The sequence below is a fragment of the Phaenicophaeus curvirostris genome, chromosome 1 (assembly GCF_032191515.1).
Source record: "Phaenicophaeus curvirostris isolate KB17595 chromosome 1, BPBGC_Pcur_1.0, whole genome shotgun sequence".
Taxonomy (NCBI): Eukaryota; Metazoa; Chordata; class Aves; order Cuculiformes; family Cuculidae; genus Phaenicophaeus; species Phaenicophaeus curvirostris.
In genome coordinates this window covers 58534767-58562688 of record NC_091392.1, presented here as the reverse complement: position 1 = coordinate 58562688, position 27922 = coordinate 58534767, and the positions used below count along the sequence as shown (strand labels likewise).

General features: G+C 42.1%; 1 protein-coding gene across 1 annotated transcript in view; it reads left to right on the top strand.

Moving 5' to 3' along the window:
- TMEM178B (transmembrane protein 178B) overlaps nucleotides 1-27922 on the top strand; it is a 229168-nt gene that overhangs the window by 58859 nt on the left and 142387 nt on the right. Inside the window, exon 2 of the mRNA XM_069859138.1 lies at nucleotides 9935-10048. Coding sequence (XP_069715239.1) covers nucleotides 9935-10048 — 114 coding nt within the window. The remainder of the gene's footprint in view (nucleotides 1-9934; nucleotides 10049-27922) is intronic.

Sequence of the window (27922 nt, the reverse complement as noted above, 5' to 3'; positions counted from 1 at the left end):
CCTGCAAGCTCCTGGGCAAAGACCCTCCTGCCTCTTTGATAAAGGTGGCTCCCATCCGATATTTGTAATCCTGGTGCCAGGATTTACTTGGCACTGGTGAGACCGCTCCTCGAATCCTGTGTTCAGTTCTGGGCCCCTCACCACAAGAAGGATGTTGAGGCTCCGGAGTGAGTCCAGAGAAGAGCAACAAAGCTGGTGAAGGGGCTGGAGAACAAGTCTTATGAGGAGCAGCTGAGGGAGATGGGGTTGTTTAACCTGGAGAAGAGGAGGCTGAGGGGAGACCTCATTGCTCTCTACAACTACCTGAAAGGAGGTTGTAGAGAGGAGGGTGCTGGCCTCTTCTCCCAAGTGACAGGGGACAGGACAAGAGGGAATGGCGTCAAGCTCCACCAGGGGAGGTTTAGGCTGGACATGAGGAAAAAATTCTTCACAGAAAGGGTCATTGGGCACTGGAACAGGCTGCCCAGGGAGGTGGTTGATTCACCTTCCCTGGAGGTGTTTAAGGCACGGGTGGATGAGGTGCTAAGGGGCATGGTTTAGTGTTTGATAGGAATGGTTGGACTCGATGATCCGGTGGGTCGAAAACCATTGTCGAAAACCCCAAAGTTGTTGTGGTGACACCAGCCACGGAGCCATGTATTAATAGACTGGACTTATCTGTGCCTTATAATGTCACGACACGTAACTGGAAGGAGGGAAGAAAAAAATCACTTGGGCCCCAGATCCCCTCACTAGCTGTCCCAAGGACCTAAAATCTCTTTTAATCCCCCTTGGGCTACGTACTGCAGCTTCACATGGAGCATGGGTAGTAGTCTGAAGACCTCATCAGGATGGGAAGTTTCATGGCAATATCCCTTACCTGGACACCTGGGAGGAAGCAGACTTCTCTGTGAGTGGGGTTTTCTTGATGTATTGGACCTTCTGTCCCCTTGCTACAGCTATGACTTTCCTTTCCATCCTCGGGGCAGTTGTGGTAATATGGTGTGTGTGCCGTTACGATCTTGGCCCTTGCTGTGATGTAACACTATGAAAAATTAAGAAAAACATGAATGGTTTAGAATTTTCAAGACACACTTTTAAGAATTTCTGTTGAAATACATTTTACAAATTATTCTTCAAAGGTGTCAAAATAAGCTACATGTGACTTCAGCTTTGTGGATATATGATACTTTTCAGTAGATCTGAAATTCTGGTTGTGTTGGTGTCATCCCTCCGAATTTTTTTAGTTGGCCTTTGAACCCAAAACTCAGACTATTTGCTTGCCTTTGTGTGTGAGCATGGCTGATGCGAGCATATCAGTGAGGACTGCAGCACTCCTACTGCATTAGGAGGGAAGAAATTGCAGGTCTATAGGACTTGACTGCAGATCTGTGTGTCTTGCCGGGGTACTGTTCATGCAGTGGTGAGTGCTCCATACACTTCTCCAGTCTTGGAGATAAGCCATCTAGGTAGGTAAATCATCCTTCCAAGCGGCTTTTCTAGAGCTATGGTCACTCAGGACTAAATTTCCATTGTCAGTCCTTTCTAGGATGGTTCTAACTGCAGCATAGGTTAGATTCACATTTGTAAGTAGTATGGTACAACAGAGGTGGATTTGTAACAAACAATTGGTGATTAGGACCTAATGTTCCATTAGTGTGTGTTTTGGGGGAGGGGATGTTACTTCACATTAGCTCTGGTCTTGTACCATTAGTTGAATTCGCATTAGCTCATCTTCCAATTTAGCTTTATTTGTGAGGAATCTAGTTAGTACAGTCTTGCAGCACATCATGTTACGAATGAAAGCAAAGTAACTAGAGATGATCAGGAGGTTGATTCATGCTAACTGTTACAACAGGGACATTCATTTTCTCTCCCAATAGATGACCCCTGGGTCTGCCTGTGAATGGGGAAGGGGACTGTATCACTTTCCTCTCTCTGACTTCTATATAAACTTGTAAAAGGTGAGTAGAAGCTGATAGTGGACCCCTACCCACCTATAGAGGTAGCAGTTAGAGGCTAGCAACTTAGTCTTACCTCCAAAAGACACAACCTCCTACCTGCCAGCTGAAGGGATGTGTCAGCCCAATTTCCTTGCAGCCCACAGTAAGCAACAACCAGTACCAGAAGTTATTCCACTTTATCTAGGACAAGTAGCAACAAATCCTACTGGCAGACCAAGCTGATCCTCAGTTCAGGATGATGCTAGAGCCAGTCAGGAATAAATATGATCTCCTGTTCTAAAAATTTGGCCTATGCTGCATCTAAAAATCTATCTTGAGCTCCCCTAATTAGAACATTGGCATCTATTTATGCATATAAGTTAATGAATATTCATCGGGTGTGTTGATTAAGGTGATACGATTTGCATATTCTTCCTAGATTCTTAGACCTTTACCCTTACATATTCTAGCATTCAAGATATTCTTGTGGCACCAAGGGAAATTCTGATTAGCTATTAGGGGAAAAAAATCACAATTAAAGTGGTCAGATGTTGGAACAGGTGCTCGAAGATGTCATGCATCTCCGCTCTTGAAAGTATTTAAAACTTGACTGGACAAGGCCCTGAACAGCGCGAACTATCTTTGAATTTGATTTTAACTTTGAAGTTGTTCTTCCTTTGAGCTAATGATAAGGCTGATCGACATCTAGAGGACCCTTCTAATGTAAATAATTCTACAATTAATGCAGAAGAATAATGATCCTGCATTTTTGGTATTAATATATTTACAGATGGGCATAAATATGTAACTGGTACTTTCATGGTTAGTATTACTCCAGAGGTAATGAAATAATCCTGTTAAGTGTGTTGCAATACTTCCTAATGAAGTCTCTGCCTTCATTAAGAAGATAGTTACTCATCATGAGTTCATTAACTGGTCGGCATATCTGATTGCAATTCTGTCATAGCAGCTGGTCAAGGTAGAGCCTAATTTATCCTCTTGCCTTCCTTCAGGGCTTAGTTTGACCAGTTAATGTATGCTGAAACCACAACAACAACTTCGCCTATATTAAGATACCTCCAGATGAGTTCTGATGATTCAAATGAAATGATTTAAAAGACTGAGGGCAGCACATAAGGCTGAAGACAATAATTCTTAAATTGCATGAACCTGAATGGCCAAGATTTGTTCGGAGGCTGCATAAAATGTGAGCATAATTTAACAATGAGCTTTTCCAATGGAGAGAAGAATTCTAAGATATTAACAGAGACATATGCCACATGCAATTGCTTTGTGTAACCTCACCCTAGCTCCAATTGTGATTGTAGTCCCTGGAAACCTTACTGAAATGTTAGGCTAAGAAAAAACTATAAGCTTTCTCTGCTCTATAGATTTTATGAAGGTAATGTGAAACAATTAGAAGCTAAATGACCAATCTACATCTTTCGTCTGCTTAGTATCGACATAGTCACCCAATAAGGGAACAGTAACCAAACTATGGGATTAAGGCAATCCCTCATACAGAAGGCAGTTTCGCATAATGAACAGCAATGTAGCGAGTGCATGTTTGCAAGCCAGAGGCTAAGATGCCTTTTACTAGGAAATGTTTGTGTAGTAATTCTCAAACAGATTTGTTAAAATTAGAGCAAGCACAAAGGGTGAATTTTGTGGAATAAATTGCTTGCTACAAACAGTTCATCCAGAGGTATCTACAACACAGAGAAGGAAAAGCTGCCTGGAGGTAGCAAAAGCTCAGAACATCCACACCAGTCTTTTTAGGGAAGCTCATCATATCAAAAGCCTCAGCAGGAAATGTAATAAAACAAATACTAGCTCTACAGCTGGATCTTCTTTATAAATCAACATACATACTACAACAGAAGAATGGGTACCACCTGGTTTCAGATCTCTGCATGTTACAGGAAACAAGACGACTCATGTCAGTGCTGGCTGTTGTGAAATCTGGAATGGCCACACCATAGTTCATCCAGAGCAAGTGAGCAGCTGGCTCCCTGTGTCTGTCTGAGATGCCTGATTGCTCTTACCCAAGGATTGCTGCCAAGAGTCTTAGAGTAGAAGAAATTCTTATGTGTAGCTGTGAGTCCTTCAGAAACCAAAGGTAACTTGTTCATATGTACTAAGCTAACCTGTACCTGGACCTTAAGTATAGTTCCACAATCTGCAGCCTTGAAAGTCTGGGGTGGGGAGGGAAAAGTGGATTCTTGTAGCCCTCATTGGCAGGAGGTGAGCACAGTCAGATAACCCACGCAAGTAACTCCTTTGCGTACCATCTCGGGCTGGATCTGAAGTGACACTACTGACACTTACGTAACTGCTCTTACAGATTACCAGTTTCACGGAAGACCATCTGAAGGACTGCTTTCTGTTGCCAGCTTTCAGAGGAGTTTGTGTGTATTATGCAGAAGATGAAACTATACATTTACAATGACAGTGTAAATTCTTGAAACTTGACAACAGCCTTTGCAAAAGTCGAGCTGAGCTCACAGGGCAAATGCCTCTGGGTACTTCTGAGATCCAAATTTTATAAGTGATATGACCTGGTGGCACTTCGTATTTTCATTCTATTTCTTGAATTAACCATGGGTAAGGACTGTTTCTTGGAGAAGTTTGAAAATGTTGAAATGTTCTTATTATATTTAAAGGGGAGGATGGGGATGTGGCTTGGTGATGAAGAAAATTATTGGCCCAAAAGTTCTGAAATAAGATGTCTGTTTACCCACCGGACAAATACAGTATGGACACCATCAGTATGACTTTTTTAATTGATCTCAACCCTGTTCAGCCTAGAGTGGGAGAGTAGTTCAGACACCCTCTGCATTACCAAACAGTTTGAGGCTTTAACTGGGGTAGTGTTCACAGCCCTGGTAATGCAGTGGGAGCTGAACTAATATCAGGACATTGGGATAGTTTTGAAAACCGAATATAAAAGAATTGCACAATGTTTTCAGGTGATTTTCCCGCCATAGTACAGTTTAGGCATTTTCCTTGTAATGGAGAGAAGAGGAAATATATAATAATAAGGTGATAGTACAGAGCAATGCTCAATGGATATGGGAGGGGAACAGAGCAGATAAGTGGATCGGTAAGAGGAGTGGTATGTTTGATTCTGTAAATACTTTGCTGGCTCCAGATGAAGATATCTCTAGTTTCCTTATCTCAATTTTACTCAATATTTGAACTTTGCTGGAACAGTTGGTTGCCAGCCACAGAGTTACAGCTGCCAAATCCCCATCTGAACATCTGTGCTTATGTGAGGGTGGTATGGCAGTTTTGCTCTGTGTCATTTTAGTTGCATCTTGCTGCTGATCCCTTTCTTAACAATGTATTTGAAGATGTCAGCCACTTTTCTTAAGGATCTTCAGCAAACATTTCCCTTTTAGAAGAACATGGAATATACCGCATCTGTCAGTGGAGCAGCTTTGTGGTTGTTTTGTGTTTATTGTGGCCAGCTATGACACTTGCTATGGCAACTGCATAGGTGAAAAAACCTACTCAGTGATTTGCTCTATAAATACTGTTCCCAGTTATTTGAGCAAAGTGCAGTACTTAGCTGCAGTTGTATTTGGTCTTTCTAAGTTAGGGCTGAAGACTGGAGATGCTCCATAAATTGCAGTTACTCTATTGAGGGTATGGAAGGAAAGTGTGGTGGGTTTTTTTTTTTTTACGCCTGCTTCTCCTCCTACCCCAAAGACTAGAGTGAGAATAGCTATGTATCCATCTGAAGGTAAGGATTTCTTATTTTTTTCTAAGAAGGCTTTGCAGGAGAGGAGTAGTTCTGATCCTGCAGTCACTGCCTATGCTCTCCAGGAGCCTCCAGGAACTGGATGTTTGCAGGTCTTGAACTTAAGTTCTTTTTTTTGGTGTGGGGCAAGCAGGGAAACATCATGATGTATGAAATTGTCACTGCTATAAACTTATCCTTTTCCTAGTTTTTATTGGCAGGTCCAGGCAGGTGAAAGCCCTTTTCTAAATTTCAAAAGCTAATTCTCACCTCTAGTGAGATATATGCTGATGTGGTTGCATTATCTCATTGGGGTCACGCTTCTACACCTCTGAGAACAGGTTTTGATAAATGTGTCATGCTTAAATGCCAAGCAATCATAAACCTTGTCTGTTTGGAGCATGAAAAACTTGAAGTTCCCAGTAAGACCCTGCCTACCTCTCCTATCAGCAGTAGCGATGTGGATGAAGATGGCTGTATGCTCTCTCCAGCAGTTGCTATTTTTCTAGAGTCTGAAGTAATTGAAGTGCTGGAAGCTAATAGAAGACCACTCTGAAACACTCTGAGCTACATCCTCCTGAGTGTATTAAACTCAGCATTCACAGGAGTTTAGTATCCTAAAGCCAAAAGGGCCAATTAGCACATGTGGGCTGACCTCTAGTATATCATAAACCATTATGTTTCACCCATTTATCTTCTTATTGAGCCAAGTAACTTGGACAAGACTGAAGCATTTTGGGCCCTGTAACAAAGAATTAATTAGGCTTACTCATTCTAGCAGTGAAAATCCAGGAGTGGCATCTTTGTCTCTCTGACCTGAGGGTCTGTTCCCCATGTAAGACAAGTAGTGGGGACAATTTCCAGGTAGGAATGAATTCTCTGTACTCTGCTCAGCGCTGTTGAGTGCATGCAGTGGTAAGCCCTGATATTTCCAAAAGAAGTAGGGAAAAAAGGTGAACGTATCTCACCGTGTACGTGGAAGAACATTCTGCCTTCTTGTCTCTACAAACTCTTGGTTGGAGTCATGGTGTTTATTCGCTAAGAGCAGGTTATTTAGAGGTGAAAGCTACATTGACATACATTGTGTGCCAGGAAAGAAGACCATCATGGAATTTACCATGCAAATATGCCTGTACTTAAACTACCATTGATCCACTGCCACTGCAGTTGTACTGCTAGTTCTAGGGAGTCTTAAACATCTACTGAAGTGTTATTAAAGCAATGGGAATGTAAGAGTAAGGCCAAAATTATGTATATGGTTAACTGATGACCTGAATTCAGCCCATAATGTCTCATTCTGTTTTCAGCTTTGGTGACGTAAGATAGTGAACAGCTCATTGCATTACTACTAACAGTATTTGTAGCAAGAATAAGAAGTTTGGTGTACCTTGCTAGAAATTAGCTTATTTGGTGTAAAAGGAGGTGCTTTCTGCTAATAACTTTAAGAAGTTACAGCAAATGGAACTGATTTTTTTTAGTTCTTTCCTTCTGTAGGCTTTTATTTAGAATCTTGGCTCTGTGTCTTTGTCTGCTCTTCTGTATAAATCTTTTCTCTGGGCAGGTGTCTGATAACTTAAACATTATTTTCTGACAAATAAGCATTTTCCATTTTCTTGCCAATGCTTCTGATCCATGAAAGCAGCTGAGAAAAGGGGATAGGAAAACCTATAAGAAGGCAAGGTTGTGATTTGGGGCTTTTTTAAAGCTCTTTGCACACTAGCTGTTTTTTTTTTTTTTTGAAAATACTATTCTTGGTTTGAAACTTTAATTCTGGGCGTACATTTGGTGCCCAGATGGTGCAGACTCACACAGAAGCCCATCACGCTGTCAGGGCAGGCGGATACATATGTAAATATTTTGCCTTTTTCCCCTATAATATTTGGCTTTGTCTAAGCTAATTGCTGTCAAAGGCAGAATGTGAAGAATACTTAAGAGGAGCAAACAATGAGGACCTCAAATGTTTGCATTGCACTAACTTTGGAAGATGCTAGTAGACGGTGATGTAACTAATAATTTTGTTTCATGGGTTTCCTTATTCGTGCCGTGAATTCATGGTGTAGGATCTAAGTTCATGACAAGCAATATTGCAGAACCTGAGATAGAAATCTGTATTTCTAGTGGCATAAAAGCATATTTAACCCCTTGGAGCTTGTTCATATAAGGCTAATGTCTCTGGCTTTTCAGTTCAGGCTAACAGTAAGTGTTCTCTACCTGCTTCTTGGTGTTGGCATATAGCATTCTTTCTTATTTGTGTAGTTCATTGCTTCATTTAATTTGTTCTATTGAGTGCCCATCTTAATGTATTTTTAATACGTAAAAGCATTTCCAGCATAGCTGCTTCTCTGACCAGTGGCAGCTAGTAACAGAACGGCCAATACATTAAGGATGCCTATTTTGGCTTGGGTTGGAAGGACCTTAAAGACCATTCAGTTCCAACACCCCCACCAGACCAGGCTGGCCCTGAACAGTTCCAGGGAGGAGGCAGCCACAGCTTCCCTGGGCAACCTGTTTGGTGTCCCACCACCCTTATCATGAAAAATTTCTTCCTAAAGTCTAATCTAAATCTTTCCCCTTCCAATTTAAAGCCATTCCCCCTTGTCCTATCACTATATGCCCTTCTAAAAAGTCCCTCCCCTGCTTTCTTGTAGGCCCCCTTCAGGTACTGGAATATGGTCTCCCCAGAACCTTCTCTTCCCCAGGCTGAAAAACTCCAACTCTCTCACCCTCTCCTCAAACAGCGGTACTCCAGCCCTCTAATTAACTTCATGGCCTTTCTCTGAACCCATCCAAGACTTCTATATCCTTCTAATGTTGGGGATTCCAAAAATGGACACAATGCTCCAAGTGGGGTCTCACGAGAGCAGAGTAGAGGGATAGAATCACCTCTCTCACCCTGCTGGCCCTGTTTCCTCTGATGCAGCCCAGGATACCATTGTCCTTCTGGGATGTGAGTGCACATTGCTGGTTCATGCTGAGCTTCTCATCAACCAGCACCCCCAAATCCTTCTCCACAGGGCTGCTCTCAATCACATTGTCCACCAGTCTGTATTGAATCCATGGATTGACCTGACCCGGGTTTAGGACCTTGCACTTGGCCTTGTTGAACTGCATGAGGTTCACACAGGCCCACTTCTCTGGCTTATCCAGGTCCCTCTGGATGGCATCATCATAAAATACCTGATTCAAAATGCCCTAATATTAATGGGAAAATGGCTGTCATAAGCCTTAAATCTGACTGCTTAGTGAGAAAGTCTAATAAAGCCAGTGTTATCTGAGGATGCTGGCAAAACTAATAGAGGAAGCCTTCCTGTTTTCCATCAATGCCAGAATGGTTGCACTATCACAGGTTTCTGATCAGATGTGAAATTTGGCTAGGCTATAATTCATGGAAAGCATCAGGCTATGCCAGATCCATTCCTCTAAAGACACTAGCTATGCAGAGAGATGCCAAGAGATCAGGCCCTGGAGGTGTGATTATTGTAGAGGAAGGAAAGTGGCTGTTAAAGGAGAATGTAATAATATGTCCAGAAGACAAACAGAAGCAGCATGTGGTGCTTTCTTTCCACAGAACTTAGATGAAACCCTGACTACAGGGGAAGAACATTCCCTATTTCAACCATTTGTATTGCCATCCGAGGCTTATTATTCAGGAGTGCCAATAAATTCTGCTTTTGAGCATGCTATGAAAGTGTCTGAGTACCTTCAAGAGATGTACCACAGTTTGTCATGTACGCTTCTGCTTGTCTTGTTTCTTGGCTGTGGGGGGGAAGGGGCTCAGGAAAACTGTTCACTGTCTATAGATAGTATTTTTCCTGTGCTGTTTTTTATTACTGAAGGAAAGTTCAAAGATGTTTACTTTGTGTATCTCCTGGAATATGGTCATTGAGACACATTACTGCAGGATAAGCCAAGATGTGAATTTATAGTACCTTCATACTAAATGCCAGTATGCCTAATGCTAGCTCACAGTTCAGAGAAGAGAAATGAAAGAAGGGGTGATTGGGCACATATATATGTGATGGTGAAAATGGGCACTGGCAGATACTGCAGGTCTTTACATGTATCATAATTTTGGATATGAGTTTATTCTACAGGTAACTTGTGCCTGTCATGGGCCAAAGATAACATTGGTTGTCACAGTGGACTGATAGTAGGGATTGCTTTGCTCCTAGACTTTGTTTTTGGTTGTCAAGCCCATCTGGTCTGCAGCTCAGGGGACACATTGCATTCATTTAACAGCACTTTCTTTTCTGCATTTTGCCCTTCCCAGGAGCAATTGAGCGGTGCACGTACATCAAGTACCACTACTCCTCAGCGACCATTCCCAAGAACCTCACCTACAACATCACCAAGACAATCCGCCAGGATGAGTGGCATGCCTTGCGTAAGTGTTGCTGGCTTTCTTCTCCATTCTCCTCACGTGTAGACTAAGGGAGGTGCTCTCTGGTAAAAATGAGAACAGAGGCTTTGACTGACAACCTGCTTAGAGCTTTCTCTCACAGTTTGTCTTTGTAGCAGACTGATCGATTTGTTCTTAGGACCTACATCTCTGTTTCTGCTGCTGACTAAGAATTCTGCTGAGGCATGTAAAAGTGTTGGTAGGGAATAGGCATTCATACCCAGAGATTAATATTGAGTTAAATACAAAAATGAATAACAAAATCAATGTCCTATTTTTTAATTCAGTTGAATGCTCTATACATGATCTTACTCTCATGCAATTCATGCTGCTGCTAAGCTTCCTGCTTCCAGCAGAATACATTGCTGGCTTTTATTGTAGCTGCCTGCAGCTCCTGGGCAAGTGTGGCATCACTCTTCTTTGAAGATCTAGAAAGAGAAATGCTGCACCCTTTAAGGCATAGGGGAGGAGCTTAGCCTTTAGTGATAATTGTAGCCAGTGGTCACAGTTGTAACAGTTGCTGAAGCAACAAGATCTGACAGGGATGGAATTGCCTTGAGATGTATTGTCTGGCCTTGACACTTTTCTCCTTCTCATCTGGGAGATGGAAAAGGGCTTTCACTAATAAAATGGAAGAGGTAGGATTTCACAAGGAAGGATGTTACTGCAGCTTGTTCTTGTTACTATGTAGTGACGGCAACTGATGAATGTCCTGAGCTCCTTGATCTCAGTGGAAGCAGTTAACAGCTCCTTGAAGACGGCAAGCATTGAGGGATGCTGATTTTTACTGAAAACCTTGAAAGGTGGTAGTGAGCAACTACTGTCCAGACCGTGTTGGTCTGAGAAATGTGTAAGACCTCTAGTGTTCCCAGTGCTTTCAGTTTTTGTTTCACTCCTGCCTTATGTGGCTGTTGCTTTGGAAGGATCTTCTTTAAGCCCTAGGACAGAGAAGGTGTAGTGATATAGTCAGTTTCCTGCATTGGTATGATCAGGCCTGGTTTGAGACTTGTTTGTTACTTCTTGTAAGCCCCTATGGTCGAATCTGGGTAAAGCATTAAGAAAGTTCTAGAGGGTCTTTCTAATCTCCAGTTTTTTAATGGAAGTGTGTATGTGTGTGGATAAATACATATTTTCATTATGACATGATGAGGAAAAGGAATATTGAACTCTTGCCTCTCAGAAGGTTGCAAGAGGCTGGTCTTGCAAAATATTGTGCTGTGCTTATTCGTCCCTGAAATCCACAGATCAGGCAGAACTGTTCCCTTCAGGTTTTCTGCTTTTTCAGGTTCACCTATCATCTCTGCTGGTGTCAGTTTTATGTTAACATTGCTCATCTGTGAGCAAAAAGAAACACCCCAACACCCAAAACACCTTCTGATAGGTTTCACAGGGCAGTAGGAAGGGTCTTTACTCAATGCTTTTGTTTGTGTACATGTGCTTTTGCCACTGCTGTGAGCAACAATGTTTTGTCTGCAGTCATTCACTGGGAATATCATTACTTAATGTAGGAATCACTGTCTTAAAGATTCTTAGGATCATAGAATGCATTGGGAAGTTCATCTTATCTCAGCAATTGCTCAAGCAAAGGGTTATTCTGAAACTGTGTTTATATTCCCCCCTACCAACTTAAAGATCATTACTAATAACCCTGGCCATGTAAGGCACCTGGTGCATGTGTCCCTTGGTGGAATCAGCACGCTCCTGAGCCTGACGTGTTGGCAGCTGATGGGAGACTTGAGCAGGGCATTCAGCAGTCTCCAAAGTGGCAGTCTAGACACACTGTGCTCACACATTTACATACCTGATTTGGTCTGAGGCTTTTTCAGGGTGAGGCTGCTTGTTCTCTCCCTGGGGAGGGTACACTAAGCATGTAGGTGTGCATGCATATCCCTGACCCAGATTTTCTTGCTAGTTCGTGAGTCAGATAAGTGTAGGTAGATGCAGACAGAACTGAAGTTTGAATCACTCTGTCTAAAGACAGGGAAAGGAAGAAATACTTTGCTGAAGTGCTCTCTTCTCCAGGGGAGTTAGGTGTGATAGTGAGTGCTTGATGTATGGGATCATCCACTGGAGGACCTGAAGGTCACTGTATTTATGGATGAACTGAACCTATATGATTATTTCCTGTGTAGGAACAGCAACCTTGCTGTTTTCTCCTAAAATATCTGTTTTAGAAGGGCAATACCAGTCTTTTCAAATGGTATTTTGGCTGAGAGGGATGTTCTCCCTTTGCAATGGAGTAGACATAAAGTGGGTAAGACTCTTAAGCCCTTTCAGAAAGTCCCTATAACTTTTGGTCCCTGCCTTAGCAGCCAACCCGGTTCTGAACCTCTGGACTAGCTTCATCGGGAATGGTTACTTCAGTTCTCCATTGCTCATCCTCAGGTATAATAGTGTTTCCAAGTCAATGTGGTCATTATTTTCATCTGAACCATTTCCTGTTTGGAATTACCCTTTTGCTGAGTGTTACAACAAGCAGCAAAAGGAGCAGGGTGCAGGCATGTTGTTCTTCCTGCTCTCGCCATGGGTGATTTTGCAGATCTGTAGTATGAGATGGAAAAGAAACATCTCCTGATGGGAAAACTGAGGTAAAATGGAATTCTGAAGAATTTCAGAAGAACTGGAAAGGTGAAACCAGAGTGTCTGGACACCCTATTAAAGAAAAATGCCTCATCCAGGCTGAAGGCACTTCTGCCCTTTGCCATATTTTAATTTCATTAGTCATTATTTTCCTTCCCTGGTGCACGGGCAGTGAACCGTTATGCCTGGGAAGGAAACGTGTCGTTTTGCCTATTTACTGTGTGTGGGATCAGAGGAGAGAGGACACAAACCACGCCCAGCAGACTGCTTTTTTCAGACTGGCAGGCAGGACTGATGCTTCAGCAGTTTCTCTTGAATTGTAAGAGTGGGTAAAAGGCAATTAATTTGAAGCCGAGGACCCCATGGCACCAGTCGGCACAGAAAACAGATATTCCTCTAGCTGTGCTGTCAGCTATGCTAGAAGAACCTAGGGGAGCAGCTGGACCTGGAGGAATGGTTGGAGCTGACTTAATCATTTTTGATTTTATCTTTTTCCATCCTGTTTGACATTTTCAAGATGGAACCTTTGCTCCAAATTGATTGCCTATGGCAGCATGAGTTGGGGAAATAAGACTTAACTTCCCTGCAATCACTTCCTCTCAGCTCTCTCTGGTTAAACAGGGATGGAGGGAAGGATGATGGTAGCGTTGCCAGCTCTTGCCTTCAGGAGATAAATGTGCATCTAATTAGACAAAATGAGTGTCTATATGATCTGTAAGGGGAAGAGAAGGAAAGCTATGTCCAACAACTCTGAGCATGAGCAACTGTCTCTTTATGGAAGATGCGTGTGTAATAATATGATTGAGTAACAATTAAGCATTTACCTGTCTCATTTTGGCCCCTCAGGCACAGAAACATGGTCCATAGCTCTGGCTTCTGAAACACTTATGCTTTTAGAAATGGAGGTATATATTATTAAAACAAAAATTAAAAAAATATATCTGAACAGTTTTATATTTATTCTCATATGAAGTTCCATGTCTTTTATGCTGTTCTCATGGATTCACTTTCAGTGTGCTACAGATTTGTGTTTGCAGAATGTGAGGAAAGTGATCATGGCAGTGGTTTGAGCTGTAGAGTATGTTACAGGCTTTGGGAGGGGTGAGAGGCATTTTCAGGTAATGGAATAAGCACTTCAACTGAATGCTTGTACTTTAAGAAAGTTGACCATAAAAAGGAGGCTGTGTTGATGCTATTTTTTCCCCTTGTTCCAAGAACTTTAGGGAACCAGTATTTGGTATATCATGGCAAAGAAGGTGAAAGGTTTTGTTTACTTTGAAAATGGTAGTACCACCAAAGCGATGCAGGGATGTACTATATTCAGCTTTGCATCTTCAGTGTCTAAAGACACTGTGAGGAGTAAGGCACTCAAAGCCCAGGGAGTCTTTAGTCTACTGGCTTCCTCCTTGGAGCAAAACAGAAACCTGTTGGGTTGATGCTGTTTTATACCATCAGAAGGACTGTAGGAAGGTCATTCCATTTGAATTTTTTTTTTCCAAATAGACTATAGACAACTCAGGCTCTAAATTGATTTTCTGCTGCAGTCTTAAAAAACCCCACTGTTTTATGAAAATGGGTAACCACAGCATAAAAGATATGCAGAGAGGAATTTCTAAGTATGCTTAAGCCAGCTATCTGCATTTCATTGTCTTGCTGGGAGAGTTAGGATTAGAAAATTATTTTGAGGGAGCAAAATAGTGCAGAAAAGGGAGAAAGACACAGATAAGAGGAGAGGAATTGCCTTCATACTTTCTTAGAGCCATTCTAGCATGATGATGTTTTGGTTTTGCCTCTAGCTTCTTTTGTTTAGACCTTATGCTTCCTCACTCATTTTTACCTTTGAACATAATTGTATTTGCCATAGGACTGCTTTGTGCATCCATTCCTTGAACAATTTCAACAAGAACAACTGCATAGGTACTACAGGACTGTGGGTTAGCCTGCTGTGGGCTCAGACCCACCTGGAGCCTCACAGGGCTGATGCTTGTGGATCACTCTGCAGTCTTCCTCACTGTAGTCTTGGCAAGGGAAGGGTAAAAGGAGGCTTTTGCAGGGCCACCTTCTCTCCAAGGTAGGTGAAGAAAGTATTGTGGTTTTAAAGCTCTGCAAACAAGCAAGCTGCTGATGTGTGTTCTTCAAGAGTAAAGGATTTTCTTCTGTCTCAGTCAAACCACTGCCTTTTCCCTTTCTCCTGCCTTGGTAGCTGAAATGGGACAAATGCTGCATGGTGCTCAGAGCCTTTGTATGGCAGAGCTCCTAGTGGCTTGCACTATATCTCATGAAAGTCTCCAGATCAGAAGGAAGATGAAAAATTCTTCCTTCTCTCAAAAAGCTTTTATTTTGCTGACTCACAGAGCCTATCATGCATGTGAGGTAGGTCGCTAGGTCTTTAAGTCTGTTATTTTTAATTCCTCCCTACGTATCAGAAACCTGAATTTGTACTCTGGATTAAATATGGCCACAAAAGAGAGAATTTCTGTTTGTCTGCTCTGCTGCAGCTTGCCATTGCTACCTAGGCCTGTCTTCCCCAGCAGCTGCATTTTGTGTCGGGGAACAGAGTGTGTGCTGCATCTGGGCAGAAAGCGGCTGGAATTGCTATGGAAACTGATCTTTTTCTGCACAGCTTAGAAATTGTGTCACCAGGCTTCTTTAGAGAGATCCAGTTCACTCACACACAGGTAGCTAACTCTTCCTGAGAAATGTTTAGAATTTCCTGGGCATTTTTGGAAATGTTCCTTTTCTGGCACTGTGGGATCTCCTTTGCCTGTCTCCTACCCCTCCATTTCTACTGTGGGACCATAGGAGATGGGCTGTGAATTTAGAGCATTGGCATGGGGGAGCTGCATTGTTAGGAGAAGAGAAACCATAATGCCTTGTGTTAATTGGAATGATAACGTTCATCTGCGCTGCTGAAAGCTGCAGTAATCCTGTGTTTGTGGTGGCCTGAAAGCCAGTTGTATGAAAAATGAATTGCAAAGTCAAAAGTAATAGCCTGGCACATTCTGAGAGCAGCAAGTATTGGAAGAAATGAAGGTTTTCTACAGGATGTAGAGAGTGATAATATTTTAATTCATATAGCATCTATGCTGAAAGCTGGCTGGATTTTATTAGCCTTAATGGTCTGAACTTTGCAGGAGATTAAGGCTCCCTTATTTAGGCCTACAAAGCACTCAAATACTTCCTTATAATGAGTAAAAATACTGAGATGTGTATGGAAAAATCTCTTTGTGGAGATCAATTATTGTACTGATGGCAGTGGCAACAATTAGCATTCCAGGTAAAACTAATATCTATACTTCTAATTTCTACAGTCTTCCTAAGCCTTCTTATTCCATGGAACAACATGTGATTTGCATGGAAGAACAGTTGATAGTTTGACAATGTGTTAATAACACCAGTAAACTCATGGGCTTGACTATGTCTGGTTTTATAAGCAACAATAAATATTTCATTGTTATATCTGTATGAAGTGATGACCTGAGAGAATTTTTGCTTCTGGTGTTTTTTTTTTTTTTGTCCCCCCTGGGTACTACTGAAAGCAGTGTTTGAAATAAATAGGCAGCATCCCACTTTTCTTGCTCCTTTCTTTCACGCTCTCTCCCGTAATCCCTCGTGTCTCCTTCCATTCCTATCTTCCCCTACAAGGAAAAGCTAATTAAAAATGAAACAGAAACCTTGACCCCCAGATGGAGGTGTACCCTGAAGTGTGACACTGTCCTGCTGGTCAGTGCCATTTGGCTGACAATATGATGTCATTCCTTAATGCAATGGTTATTAAAGCAGACGGGGCAGCCATCCTGGAGGTTAGTCAGGCAGCAGGTGCTCGCATGCCTGGATGTCTAAGTGATGTTGGATCTCCATCATATTAATCATTCTCATAGCTAATGACCAGGTGGTAGTGACAGACATTCTCATTTCCCTCCCTCTCTCTGCTGTAGGGTTTTTTTTCATATCCTGCTACTTCAAGCTAAGAGGTAAAAATATTTTTTTAGCAGCAAATTCTAAGACCTATTTTAGAATCTGTAAGGGGGTTTATTGCCTTCTGCTAGGCTTCATCTTAGGATCTACTAATGCGGCTGTGACCTTAATACCTACTCTAGAAAATAGATTTCCCAACTGCATACTACTTCTTATTTCCTGTACTAGCTTTGCTTCCCAGAGACGGAAGAGCAGTGAAGAAGTAAGGGAGAGGAGGTCAGTAGACCTCCCAATCCTGAGTTGACAGGTCTGTCTGAGCAGGCCAGCGTTTGGGAAGGGAGGAAATGAAGACAGGGAAAACCTAATGCTGATGAATTGGGAGAGGTGAGACAAGGGATTACTGAGCATTGAGAGTGGGATTAAGGGCTGGAGTGGTGGACTGGGAAAATCTGGAAAGGGAAGTGCAAAAGTGGTCACACTCTGTGTGTGTTGAAGGGGAGTGGGGAATGAACAGCAAAGGATTTCCTCCAAAGCTCTGTTCAAAGTGCACAAGTCAGAAGTCTGTTTGAACATCTCCTGCTAACGCACCTGTGAAACAGTGGCAGAGGGGAGGTCTCATCCTGCTCCCTCAGCCAGCAGGTTCTTCCACGAGCTCACAAAACAGAGGGCTTAGAGGTGACTCAGAAGAGTCTTATTCTGCTGACAAACCACTCACCACTGTTCAGAATCAGTAAGAAACCTCACACTAGAATTCCTCCTTTTGCAGTTTCTTGTTTGTTTTAAAGCATAGAACATAAAATCAGATAAGCATTTTTAAGGTTGCTGGCACAAGCATATAATGTTAGGAGATAACACAGTTCAGACTGTATACTCGGCCTTAATTTATCTCCTCTGAGCACACTCATTATAGTCTTTAATTACTCTAATCACATACTGTTTTTTCCACCAGACCCCTGCCTTGTTCCATACATTTGAGGTACTCTGTTTCCATTCGACAATGACTTCAATATTTGCTTTATTTTTCATTGCTTAATGTGTGGTTGCTGACCTTTTTAGTGCAGAATACACAACTTCTGATGCAACGACAAAGCTAACTGCTTGATAAGCTTGGTCACATTTCTAATTTTAGTACTAAAGCATGGCATGTAAATAATATTTAAATATATTTAAAATATAAATACAAAATAAAATACAATATAAATATAAAATGAAATATAAAGATAAATATATTAATATATAATAACCTTTTGAGGTGGGCTATAATTTCCATTTTAGGCCTTGCAATTAAAGTTAACTGGTCTGGGTTTTTTTGGGTGTCCTGTTGAAGATGATGGAGACTTGCGTTTTATAGTACTTAGCATCCGATAGTCTTTTGTCTGTTCAGAGAACAACTCGTATTGACTTTCAGAGCAACTGTAAGTGCTCTGCACCGTGTAAATCAGACTTCATATGATCACTAAACTCACACTGGGTCAGAGTAAATGAGGAAAATGTGTCTAGGGAGCACCTTTAAAGAGATTTTTTTAGATTAATTGACTTATCATCACCAAGGACTTTTGGGGTAAGTGTAGAGGAAAGCACTTGTGTGAGACAGAGGGGGAGCTGTATGTCAACTAACTGATCTCAGCTCCTGCTGCACTTGGCTAGAGGGCTGCAAGTGCCCTCACCTTTCACACCAACACTTTCAAAGGGTCTTGTTCTTGCTTTTTGTAACTTTGGCATGCTTGACTCAGCAGGCTTCATAGTGTTTTGATATTTTTTGTTTGCTTTTGGGTTTTTTGTTCTATTTGTAAGCGCAGGCACTTGGATTCACCTTGGCTTAGGTGATGTTTTACATCAACTCCCTCTGTTATGTTGGAAAAAAGAAGACAATTTTTTAATCTTTATCATTGAAAGGAGTCTTAGGGTATTTACAGAGCTGCTTTGAGTGTAGGAAGATGGAGAGCAAACCCCCTCCAGCCTTACTGATGATTTCTTGCAAAGGAGTGTGAGAGAGATTTTGCCTGTTGCAGTGTGATGTTGACAGGTAAAACATACCATCGCTAATCATCTCCAGTCATTCAGCCAGTCAAAATATAGCTTTATTAATATGCATACAGAGCTCTCTGTTTCCCTTCTCTCCCTCTTGAGAGACACAGAGGGGGAGAGATGGGCGTTTTTCTATGTCTCTTGGCTAATCAAGAATGATGCCTTGTGCATTCTTACAGTGATAACCCAGGAAAGAACAAACAGGATGATCTAATGGGTCTCTTCCATCTCTGACTTCTATAATTTTTGATTTATATACCAATTTAATGCCTGGTTTATGATGATTTATATCCCAGCTTATTTATACCCCAGCCTGATGCCCCACCCCACACTGTTAGCAAGATGAAAGCCAGCCAGTTAAATATTTCAAGGTGATTACATGCCACATGCCACACACAGGGTTAGTAATGAGAAGTAAGTGCTTCCTTGCTTCAGTGCAAGAAGGAAGACTTAAGTGGAACATTTTGGAAATGAGATTATTGTGATTTGTTCACAAAGCCATGCACTATCCATAAGGGAACATCACAGCAGCCAGCATGAGATAGATGCCAACAAACTTTGAATCAAGCAACCTGGCTTTGACCCTGACAGAAGCTGCAGGCTGAAACATGTGGGTGATTTTTATATGTTGATAGCTACTAGGCAGTGGTTGCCATTTTAATTACTGTTTTGCAGTGATGGTCTTTGTACATTGAATTCCATTATAAATCTGGTCCTCATGTATAACCAGGACATCCTCGTACTTGCTACTTTGAAAAGGTCTAAGATGTGTGAATATTTAATATGTGAAAACTATAACGTAACTATACATCCTCAGTTTCTTGTGTTGTTAACTGGGCCATAATGATTTCGGCCATGTTTTCGGAGCTGAATATAGTTCTGGTCCACAAAGACTGCATGAAACTGAAAGATTTTTCTCAGGGCCCATCCCAAGACTCCTTAATTGGCTGGGTGAATCACAGTTTAGCTGTTCAATTATTCCCTGCCCACCTCCAGGAACTGATTGCACAGTTGGTGAGGGAATAGGAAATCAGGAATATAAATCAACTGCAGGTATCTCCTGTGGGACTTCAGAGTTCAGTCTCGCAAATCTCATTTGGCTGCTCTGCATGTAGGTTATATTTAATGGAGCTTGAGCCTGTGTGTCCCTTTGCATCACTGGAATCATGGCAGCTAATTTGGGTCTATCTGCCACTGGTGCATGCAGTTGATCAATATCTCTTTCATAAATATAAACACTCAACTCTGCCTCCATCAGCTTTGTCTTTTCTGGCTTGCGTTTTGCATCCCCGTTTCTTTTGGGCTTTTCCCCCAAAACTTGATTCTCACATGGATATTCTGGGAGAAGGAAATCAATGGAAGAATATCACTTACTGACCTAAGAGGGACTGCTTTGCCATACACAACTAAGGCTGTAAATAATTCAGTAGAGTCCCTGTCTTTTCTTTCCACCCATAAGCCTGTGTTTATTAAAATTTTATGGGAGGCGACATGGAGGTGGCTGAATTGCTGGGTTTATCTGATTCAGTCTTTAGCAATGCATTAGCTTGGTACTAGCTGCTCTTCACTCAATATTGTAGGCACATAGTAAATCACTCTTCCTTGTAGAATCCATTCTGCGGCATGTTATAATCACATATTTGTGCATGATGTAATGCCATTCCTTATAACTCACTCTCATGCCTGATTGTGTTGCTGTGGGAAGAAAAGTGTTAAACTGCCAAGGCAAGGCTGAATCTATTTTTCCATCGTCAGGAGGAAGTTGGAAGTGACATGAATCCATATACACAAAGGTCCTAATCAAAAGAGAGCCAGAGACTGGGGACTAAGAGTTTGTTTCTGCTTATAATAATTCTACTGAAACAAGAATAGATCTTCTGAAGTAAAAATAATGTGCAATCAGTGTCTGGGTGCAAAATACTCCATAGATTTCAGAAAAATAAAAGTGCTCCTTGAGATTTTAGACTTTTTGATATTTCAGTGAAAATGAACAAATTCCACAATTACACTTTTCTGTTAATCCTGCCAGTGACAATGTGTAGTGTACCGCCTGGCCTAGCGTCTTGGAACATTGGGGCAATTGTTTTCACTCAGTATCCTTCTGATTTAAACAGGGTGCTGAAGGAGGAATACAACCCAATAACACCCATTTCACAGGCAGAAAAAGTGTTACAAAGAAGTTAATTGACTTGCTAAATGTCATGCAGAGAGTGAGGGGGAGAGCCAGAAGCAGAACTTGGGTCTTTGGACTCCCACTGCTCTAAGTGTTAGACAGTGCTGCCTCCTGTCGTGCCAGAGATTATGCAGTGTATCTCCTAGAAAAGACCATTACAAAACGCTATATCACAGATAAAGTTTTTTTCTAAAGGTATTGAAATAAGTACAATAGTTTTCAAGTGAAAGCTTACTGGCCAGACCCAGAATCCGTTACATACATTAGCAGTGATTTTCTCTTAGCAATAACAACAAAAGAACCCTCAAAGGCTGAGAGTGAATTAAGGTATACAAAGCTGGGATTCCTTAGCGCCTGCTGAAAACCAGTTCCACGTTGAGCACCTAAAATCAATAGTAACTTCAAAAATTATCTTCATTAGAATACGTGTAGGTGCTCAACCAGTGGTCTCACTGATTGTCATGACAACTGATATGTACAGCAAGAATAACATACAAGTACTCAGAGTTTTTACCTGCAATTAATCTTGACTGTCATTTTATTTGAAAATTAACCGGATGAGTAAATTTTGAGAAATAATAGTTATCAGTCCTCTTACGGAGTCCTAAGAGAATCTGGAAGAGAAAATGCACACTGAATGAAGAATCATAGGCAAATAATTTCAAAATAATCTTCCTGATATGACCTAGGGAGAACCCATCCTCTATGGCAAATCCTCCTTGGCCAGGTCTGCACCTCATCCCAAACTGGTACCGGTGAGGAACCGATTGTTTGACAAGTATAGCCCTGCACCAGGATTGCTAGCTGAGTACCATCTACTGCCAGGGTGTATTAGAGCTAGCTTTTATTTATTTCATCACATAAATATAGGTTGCACTGGTCTTCAGCTTGTTTCAGGAGTATCTTCATCCATCATGGAACTCAGCATATCAGGATCTATGTGTTGGATCTTTCTGATGTGTATTATTGCAGATTAGGTCTTTGCATTAAAACAGGAGTTTTATTCAGTAAAGAAAGCTTGACTCAGACACTTAATCCTTCACTGGAGCTTGTACTGACTTCAGTTTATGAAGTGGAAAAAGTCTGTGGTGACATCACTTCCAGGGAGGAACAGATTTTTCACGTGGAAGGAGATGAGAATCTTTTTAAGAAGCAGATAATTCATGTAAAAGCATTTTGCAACAAGGAACAGGGCAGAGAAATGCAAAAACTACTAGATGCAGTAATAGGATTAGCTTTTCAGAGTAGTCCTTCCAAAGTTTTCCCTGAAGGATTGTTCATTCTCTGAAGACCTGAACTGACAGCTCTACTAGGTGAAGCTTTTTGATGGACTAAGTATAGCACATGCAGGAGCACTTTGAAAATCTATGATGTCATGCATAGATGAATTAGATCACTTCGTGTATTGCTCTGGCTGCTAGTTTGTAGGATTTTCTGACTGACGGTTCTGGCCTTGGCTTTCCACAGGAAGTCGTTCCCTATGCAAGTAAGAGAACAGAGTTCCAGAGGTGAATGAATTCCCATTTTATGGCAGTCAGATGACACCAAGTGCTATTTAAGGATAGTCTTTTTTTTATCACTTTCAGGGGAGACTCAGTATTTTACTAGCCAGAGGAGAGGCCCTTTGTCATCAACTTATTGAATTCATGGCAAGTGTTTTGCTGTCCTTTTGTCACAGAGGAGAAGAGTTGATCTGTTGCTGTACAAAAGCAAGGTTTGGAGGCTGTAGTAAGATGTGGGAGGCTCCTGAATCTGATGGTGTAATTCCCAGAAGAAATACATTAGCTGAAAGGGTTCCACCTGAGTTGGGGACCAAGGAGAGCTAATCCACAGGCAGCGATAGCCTATAAGAATTGCAAACCTGGCCATGAAGTTGACAGAGGGGTCTTCAGTCAGAGAGGATACAGGTAGGATGCTGATGTGGCCCCAGTTTTTTTGCAGAGGGCTCTGACCACACAGCAGTCCCATCTTGGTGGGTTTTGGAGGAACTGGTTTGGGGCAGAGGGCCACTATGTGGACAGCTGCCTTCATTTTGATTTTGATAGAAAGGGAAAGACATCTGCTGTGTGGCTGCTCAGTGACATGGTTGGCAGCTTGAGTAACATTGCTGTTTTTCGAGTGTTCTTGCTGTATTGTAGAGATGAGCAGTGAAAACACTCGCAGGTGCAGGAGCAGGACTCTTAGAGCTTTGGGGAGTGGTGAGTGAAGAGAGGATCTCTTCAGATGACTGAAACAGTGGTTTAGTTTGTTTTTTTGGGTTTTTTTTTCCCTCCTGAGGATGTAATTGGATGAGCTTTTAGTGGTGCCTTTAAAAATATGAATAAGGAAGCCAAGGTGATATGTGCAAACACCTGGGGAGAAGCTAAAAGAGAGAACAGAGAATAATTGAAACACTGCTGGGGGAAATAAAAATGTGATGCCTAGATGCTCTTCTGCCTACAGAGAGAACCTGTCTCCTCTGTTTATTAAGCACCAATGTGGATGCATTAGATCCATGTGAATATCAAACAAATTCCTGACATTGCTGGCACTGCTGAGACAATAACCAGAAGCTGTTGCCTCTGTCACTTTCCTTTTGCAGCAAAGTCTGATAGTGAATGAAACTGGCATGAATTTGCCATCACTCGCTTATTACTTTTTTAAATTTACTTCTCAGTCTGTGTGTGTCAAGCCCTTGGCACAACCCTGATAAGGAACAGAAACATTGAGCAAACGAAGTGAGCCTTTCCACAGATCGATAGAAATCAATCTCTTCATTTCAACTGAATGACAAAACAAAAACTGCAATTAAAAGTATGTTTGATGCTGATGGCTAGCAGGCAGCTCCCAAAACCAAAGTACCAAGAGACTCAGAGGAGAAGTGTTGCCTGCACATTACTAATACTGACCCCACGCGAGTGCTGAAGTTGGCATAGGCAAGAGGATCACACAACAGGTAGATGTGCTTTGAGGCTTGTGCATGGAGGATCCTGACCATACTATTTGACTAGGTCTAGGTTTGCTATTTTGCTGTTTATCAGCAGTTCATTACACTGGCTGCAGTGCCATGCAGCTTTGGGCACATGTTCTAGACCACAGCATCAAGGGCAGAGCTGCAAGTGACATGAGGATGGGACTATACTTTCCTGTTAGTCAAAATCTGTAATGTCAATTGGTACCAGGTCACATGCAGCTGTCCTGTTATACTGCGCATCTGGCGCACCGACTTACCTAGAAGTCTAGGAGTGGGATGATTAGTTCTTTTAGGTATCATTAGATCATTCAACCGACCATGTGGGACACAGCCACACCAGTGCACTGAACTCCAACAAAACTTAGAGGTATAGCTCAAAGGCAGCGTGACTAGAAAGTGTGTGAGAGTCACTGGACTTGGTTTCTTCGATAAGTGCTGCGTACTGAAAGGCTTGCTCACTTGTTGCATTTGAGCGTCAAAACACTGGTCTTGGAGAAATAGTTTTAAAAGGTGTGTCAGGACACAGTACTGTCAGGAAAATAGTTGTCCTGCTTGGATGACTGGCTACTTAGAGCACCAAGTTATAAAAACACAGTTGTAGGTACTAGTCCGTGGAGCTGCTGCGTATACCCATCTTATACCCACCTGCACTTCAATGTCTAGGATGGATACACAACAGGTGGGCATAACAGAATAAGCAGTGTAAGCAGAATACTACTGCTAGAAAATATCAGTATCTAGTGCTTGTCTCTCTTCCTTTTATGAAAGAGTGGAAAGCTGATTTTTCAGTTGTCCTGAATTCAATGTGTTGTTTTGTTTCCCTTTCTACAATGCTGGCATCATCAATAAAAGTAAATGAGATGGAGTTGGATGTGATTGTTCTGGTGGGCCTCTGGTGTGAATGAACAGACAGTAGGAACAGAACATTGACTCCTGGAAAAAGATGAGTTTTCTCTTTATTTGGGGGAGTGTGCGTGGGGGAAGGCTGCAATGATGTATTGCTTGTGAAAGCAAGAGACTTGACAGCTCCGGCTAAACCCAGGCATACTGCAGGCAAGTACTGGGCACTTTTCCCAGTTACAGACATGCCAGTGTGCTTGATCACCATGTACAAACTGTTGTTCTTGCAAGAGCTGATCCCTTGTTGGTGCGGTGCACTCTCTTGTCTTCAGACAGCTTTGCTGCTGTCTTGAGCTTTCTGTTGCAGTATTGCCCCGCTTTTCCTTGAAACATAGTGCTGTCACAGCTGCAGCTGCACAGTACTGCTTCCAGGGCTACCAGTTGTGTCAGAACACGTGTTGCTTTCCTGTCGTGCTCCCCTGGAGGAGTTTAGATCCTGTAGACTAGCAACCACTTGTAGCATATGAGTTCAAGTCATTGCCTTACTCTCTAGGTCCTTGGCTTTATCCAGTTGTTAATTTTGGGACAGTGTCTGTGTGATGCCTTTATTTGCTTCTCATCATACAGTTACCTAGGAAGCTCTTTGGCCCCCAGTGCAAGTGTGTTGTGCCTGGGCCTGACAGAAACAACCCTGAGAACATCTTACACCAGTAGATTTCATCAGAGGACGAGAGCCCTCTGGAGGGACCGGTCAGCTCTTATTCAGTTGTGAAGTGGAGGAAACAGTGTTAAGTGTAGAGTGAGTGATTTTGGCATTCCACAAGCCGAAGGTGTGCAAACTGCCTAAGGAGTAGACTGAAGGTGCTGCTGTGGCACAGCCAGGGTGGTACAGAGGGGGCATGGGCCTGTCTTCAGTGCCTGGGAGAGCAAAGGTTGAGTCTCAAGAGCTGACTGCATCACTGCATCCTCTCTTCCCTGGTGGTGCCCCTGTGTGTGTCCTTCTTGGGGTTTTCCTAAACTGAACATCTGTGCCAGGAAGATGTACTGCTGCTGGGTGTAGGAGAACAAATGGGATGCAAAATGGGAGGTCTAAAACCTTATGGAGCAACATCACATGGAAACAACAGGAGGTGGAAATTTTTCAGTGTAGCATCCCAGCACTTCAGGCAAACAATAACAAACCCCGAGTTGAAGGAGCTGCCCTCCTGTGAAGACTTAGCTGTCACGGTTGTTCTGCTCTGCCAAAGCTGCTCTGAGGCTGCTCAGAAACGATTACCTCTCCTCCCTCTTTAGGGAAATGACAAGGGGTGGGCTGGGGGAAAGGTGCCAGCAAGCACAGAAGGGAAGAAAGAATAGAGAAAATTTGATGTTGAATGTATTCATCACCATCTATTCTACGGTCAGTTGTTGTAATTTTTTCTGTATTAAATGAGGAGTTATTTTTAGATTTCCAAATCCATACATGGAAATTATTTCAAGCATTTCAGCTTTCATCCTGTATAAAAAAAAAATCTCATCTTGATAGCACATTTATTGCATTGGTTTTGTATGGTTTCTTTTATCTTTTCTTCTTCCTGCTCCAAAAAAAAATCGCTCCCCTGCCTTGGCTAATATTCCTGGAGATGCAGCAAGAGAAAGCAATTTAATTTTCACTTGTTGCTCTGCTGTTCTGTTAGAGTTATGGGGGAAGTGCTGGTGGGTTACGAAGAGGCTTAGCTAGCAGCCCACCCACTTCCTTGTGATTTTTCTTCAAAGAAGAGCCTGACAAAGAAGAGTGGTTCTGTTGCAGATTTGCTGAGTTCAAAGCGAGTGCCCTACAGATATGACTCTGTGATTAATTCTCAGAATTGGCACATAAAGCTTATGCTATGCCACTGCTACTAATGTTAATGGGAGTCAGGCAGCTTACTCACAGTGCACTGCTTTAAAGAACAATAATTTACCCAGAAAAGTCCCGAGGCAGGAGCAGTGATAGTCATTTATTAATTCTATTGTAAATTCTTTTGTCTGTGATGCTGGCATTGCTTTCTATCCATTTCTAAGTCATGACATTTTGGTGAGCCCTGGGCCCTGAAACTGGAAGGCACGATGGCCCTTTTTGCATATGCTTTACCCTTCAATGCCAAGAGCAGGTGCATATACTAGAGTTCCAGGCTATACTTACAAAGGAGAGACAAAAACCTCATAAGCATCTTTTACACCCTCTGCACATACAAAATTAGTGGCTCAAGAGAAAAATTGTGACCTTTAGGCAGCTATTGAAAAGCACACAGAGAAAGCTGCCTCATTAGCTTTGGTAGAAAGCAGTCTTGTATCAGAAGCATGGTTTTGACATCAGTTTATAAAAATAAGTGCTTTTTCAGAGGGAAACTAATTGAGGTGTGTGTGATTTTGAGATGTCTGACATGAACTGTGCTTGAAAGGGCCTGATGGTCAGCAGAAAAGGGCTCAACATTTCTCAGCAGCCTGAGTAAGGTTGTCAGCATCTGACTATGGTTATGTGCAGCAACACCTCCTAGTTCAGGTGGTTGCTCAACGAAGGCATCCCTTTGGCAGATATTCTGGTTTAAGCTAAACTGTGAGAGCAGGTTTGGCTGTATTTGTTATTTCTATGTCAGTTAGACCTGAGATTTCCAGTGAAGATGCTGGCATTCTTGCTGGAAAAGAGGACTTGGGCAAGGAATGAACTCATGGAGAAAAGGCTGTGTGCAAAATGGCACCATAATTCTGGATAATTTTTTGCTACATATGAGAAATTTCCTCCACACATGCAGTAGATATTGGTGTTCCAAAAGATGGAGAACTGTAAGTCTGGGATAAATAACCATACAGTGTTGATTTCCGAAAACACTTGGACTACTTGGGATCCCAAATGACCCTGAAAATTATAGTGAATCTTGAAAATCCTGTATTTTGTTACCAGAGTAGATGAAACAGCAGAAAACCCAATGGATGAAAATTTTCTTGGTGATCCTGGTGTCAATTGGCTTTGGGAGTGGCAAAAAGCATCTGAAGTAAAGGACCTCCTGAATACAAAGTTTCTGTCTTGAACTGAGTAGTCAAGATTGGAGCTACATCTGTAGATGGCATTGCAAAACTTGTGATTCCTTCAGAAATGCACAAGCTAGAGTCTATGGGAGGGGGTCATTCATTAGGTAGAATTCCATTTCCCACCCATCTCCCAATAAAGGTTTTTCATGATGTTTCCTCCTTTCTTGCTTTTTATCTTCCTTCTCAAATGCATCAGTTTTATAGGGATGTTCAAGGCCAGCGTGTCCTTGAACACTTCCAGGGAGGGGGCACCCACAACTTTCCTGGGCAACCTGTTCCAGAATCTCACCATCCTCATCATGAAGATCATCTTCCT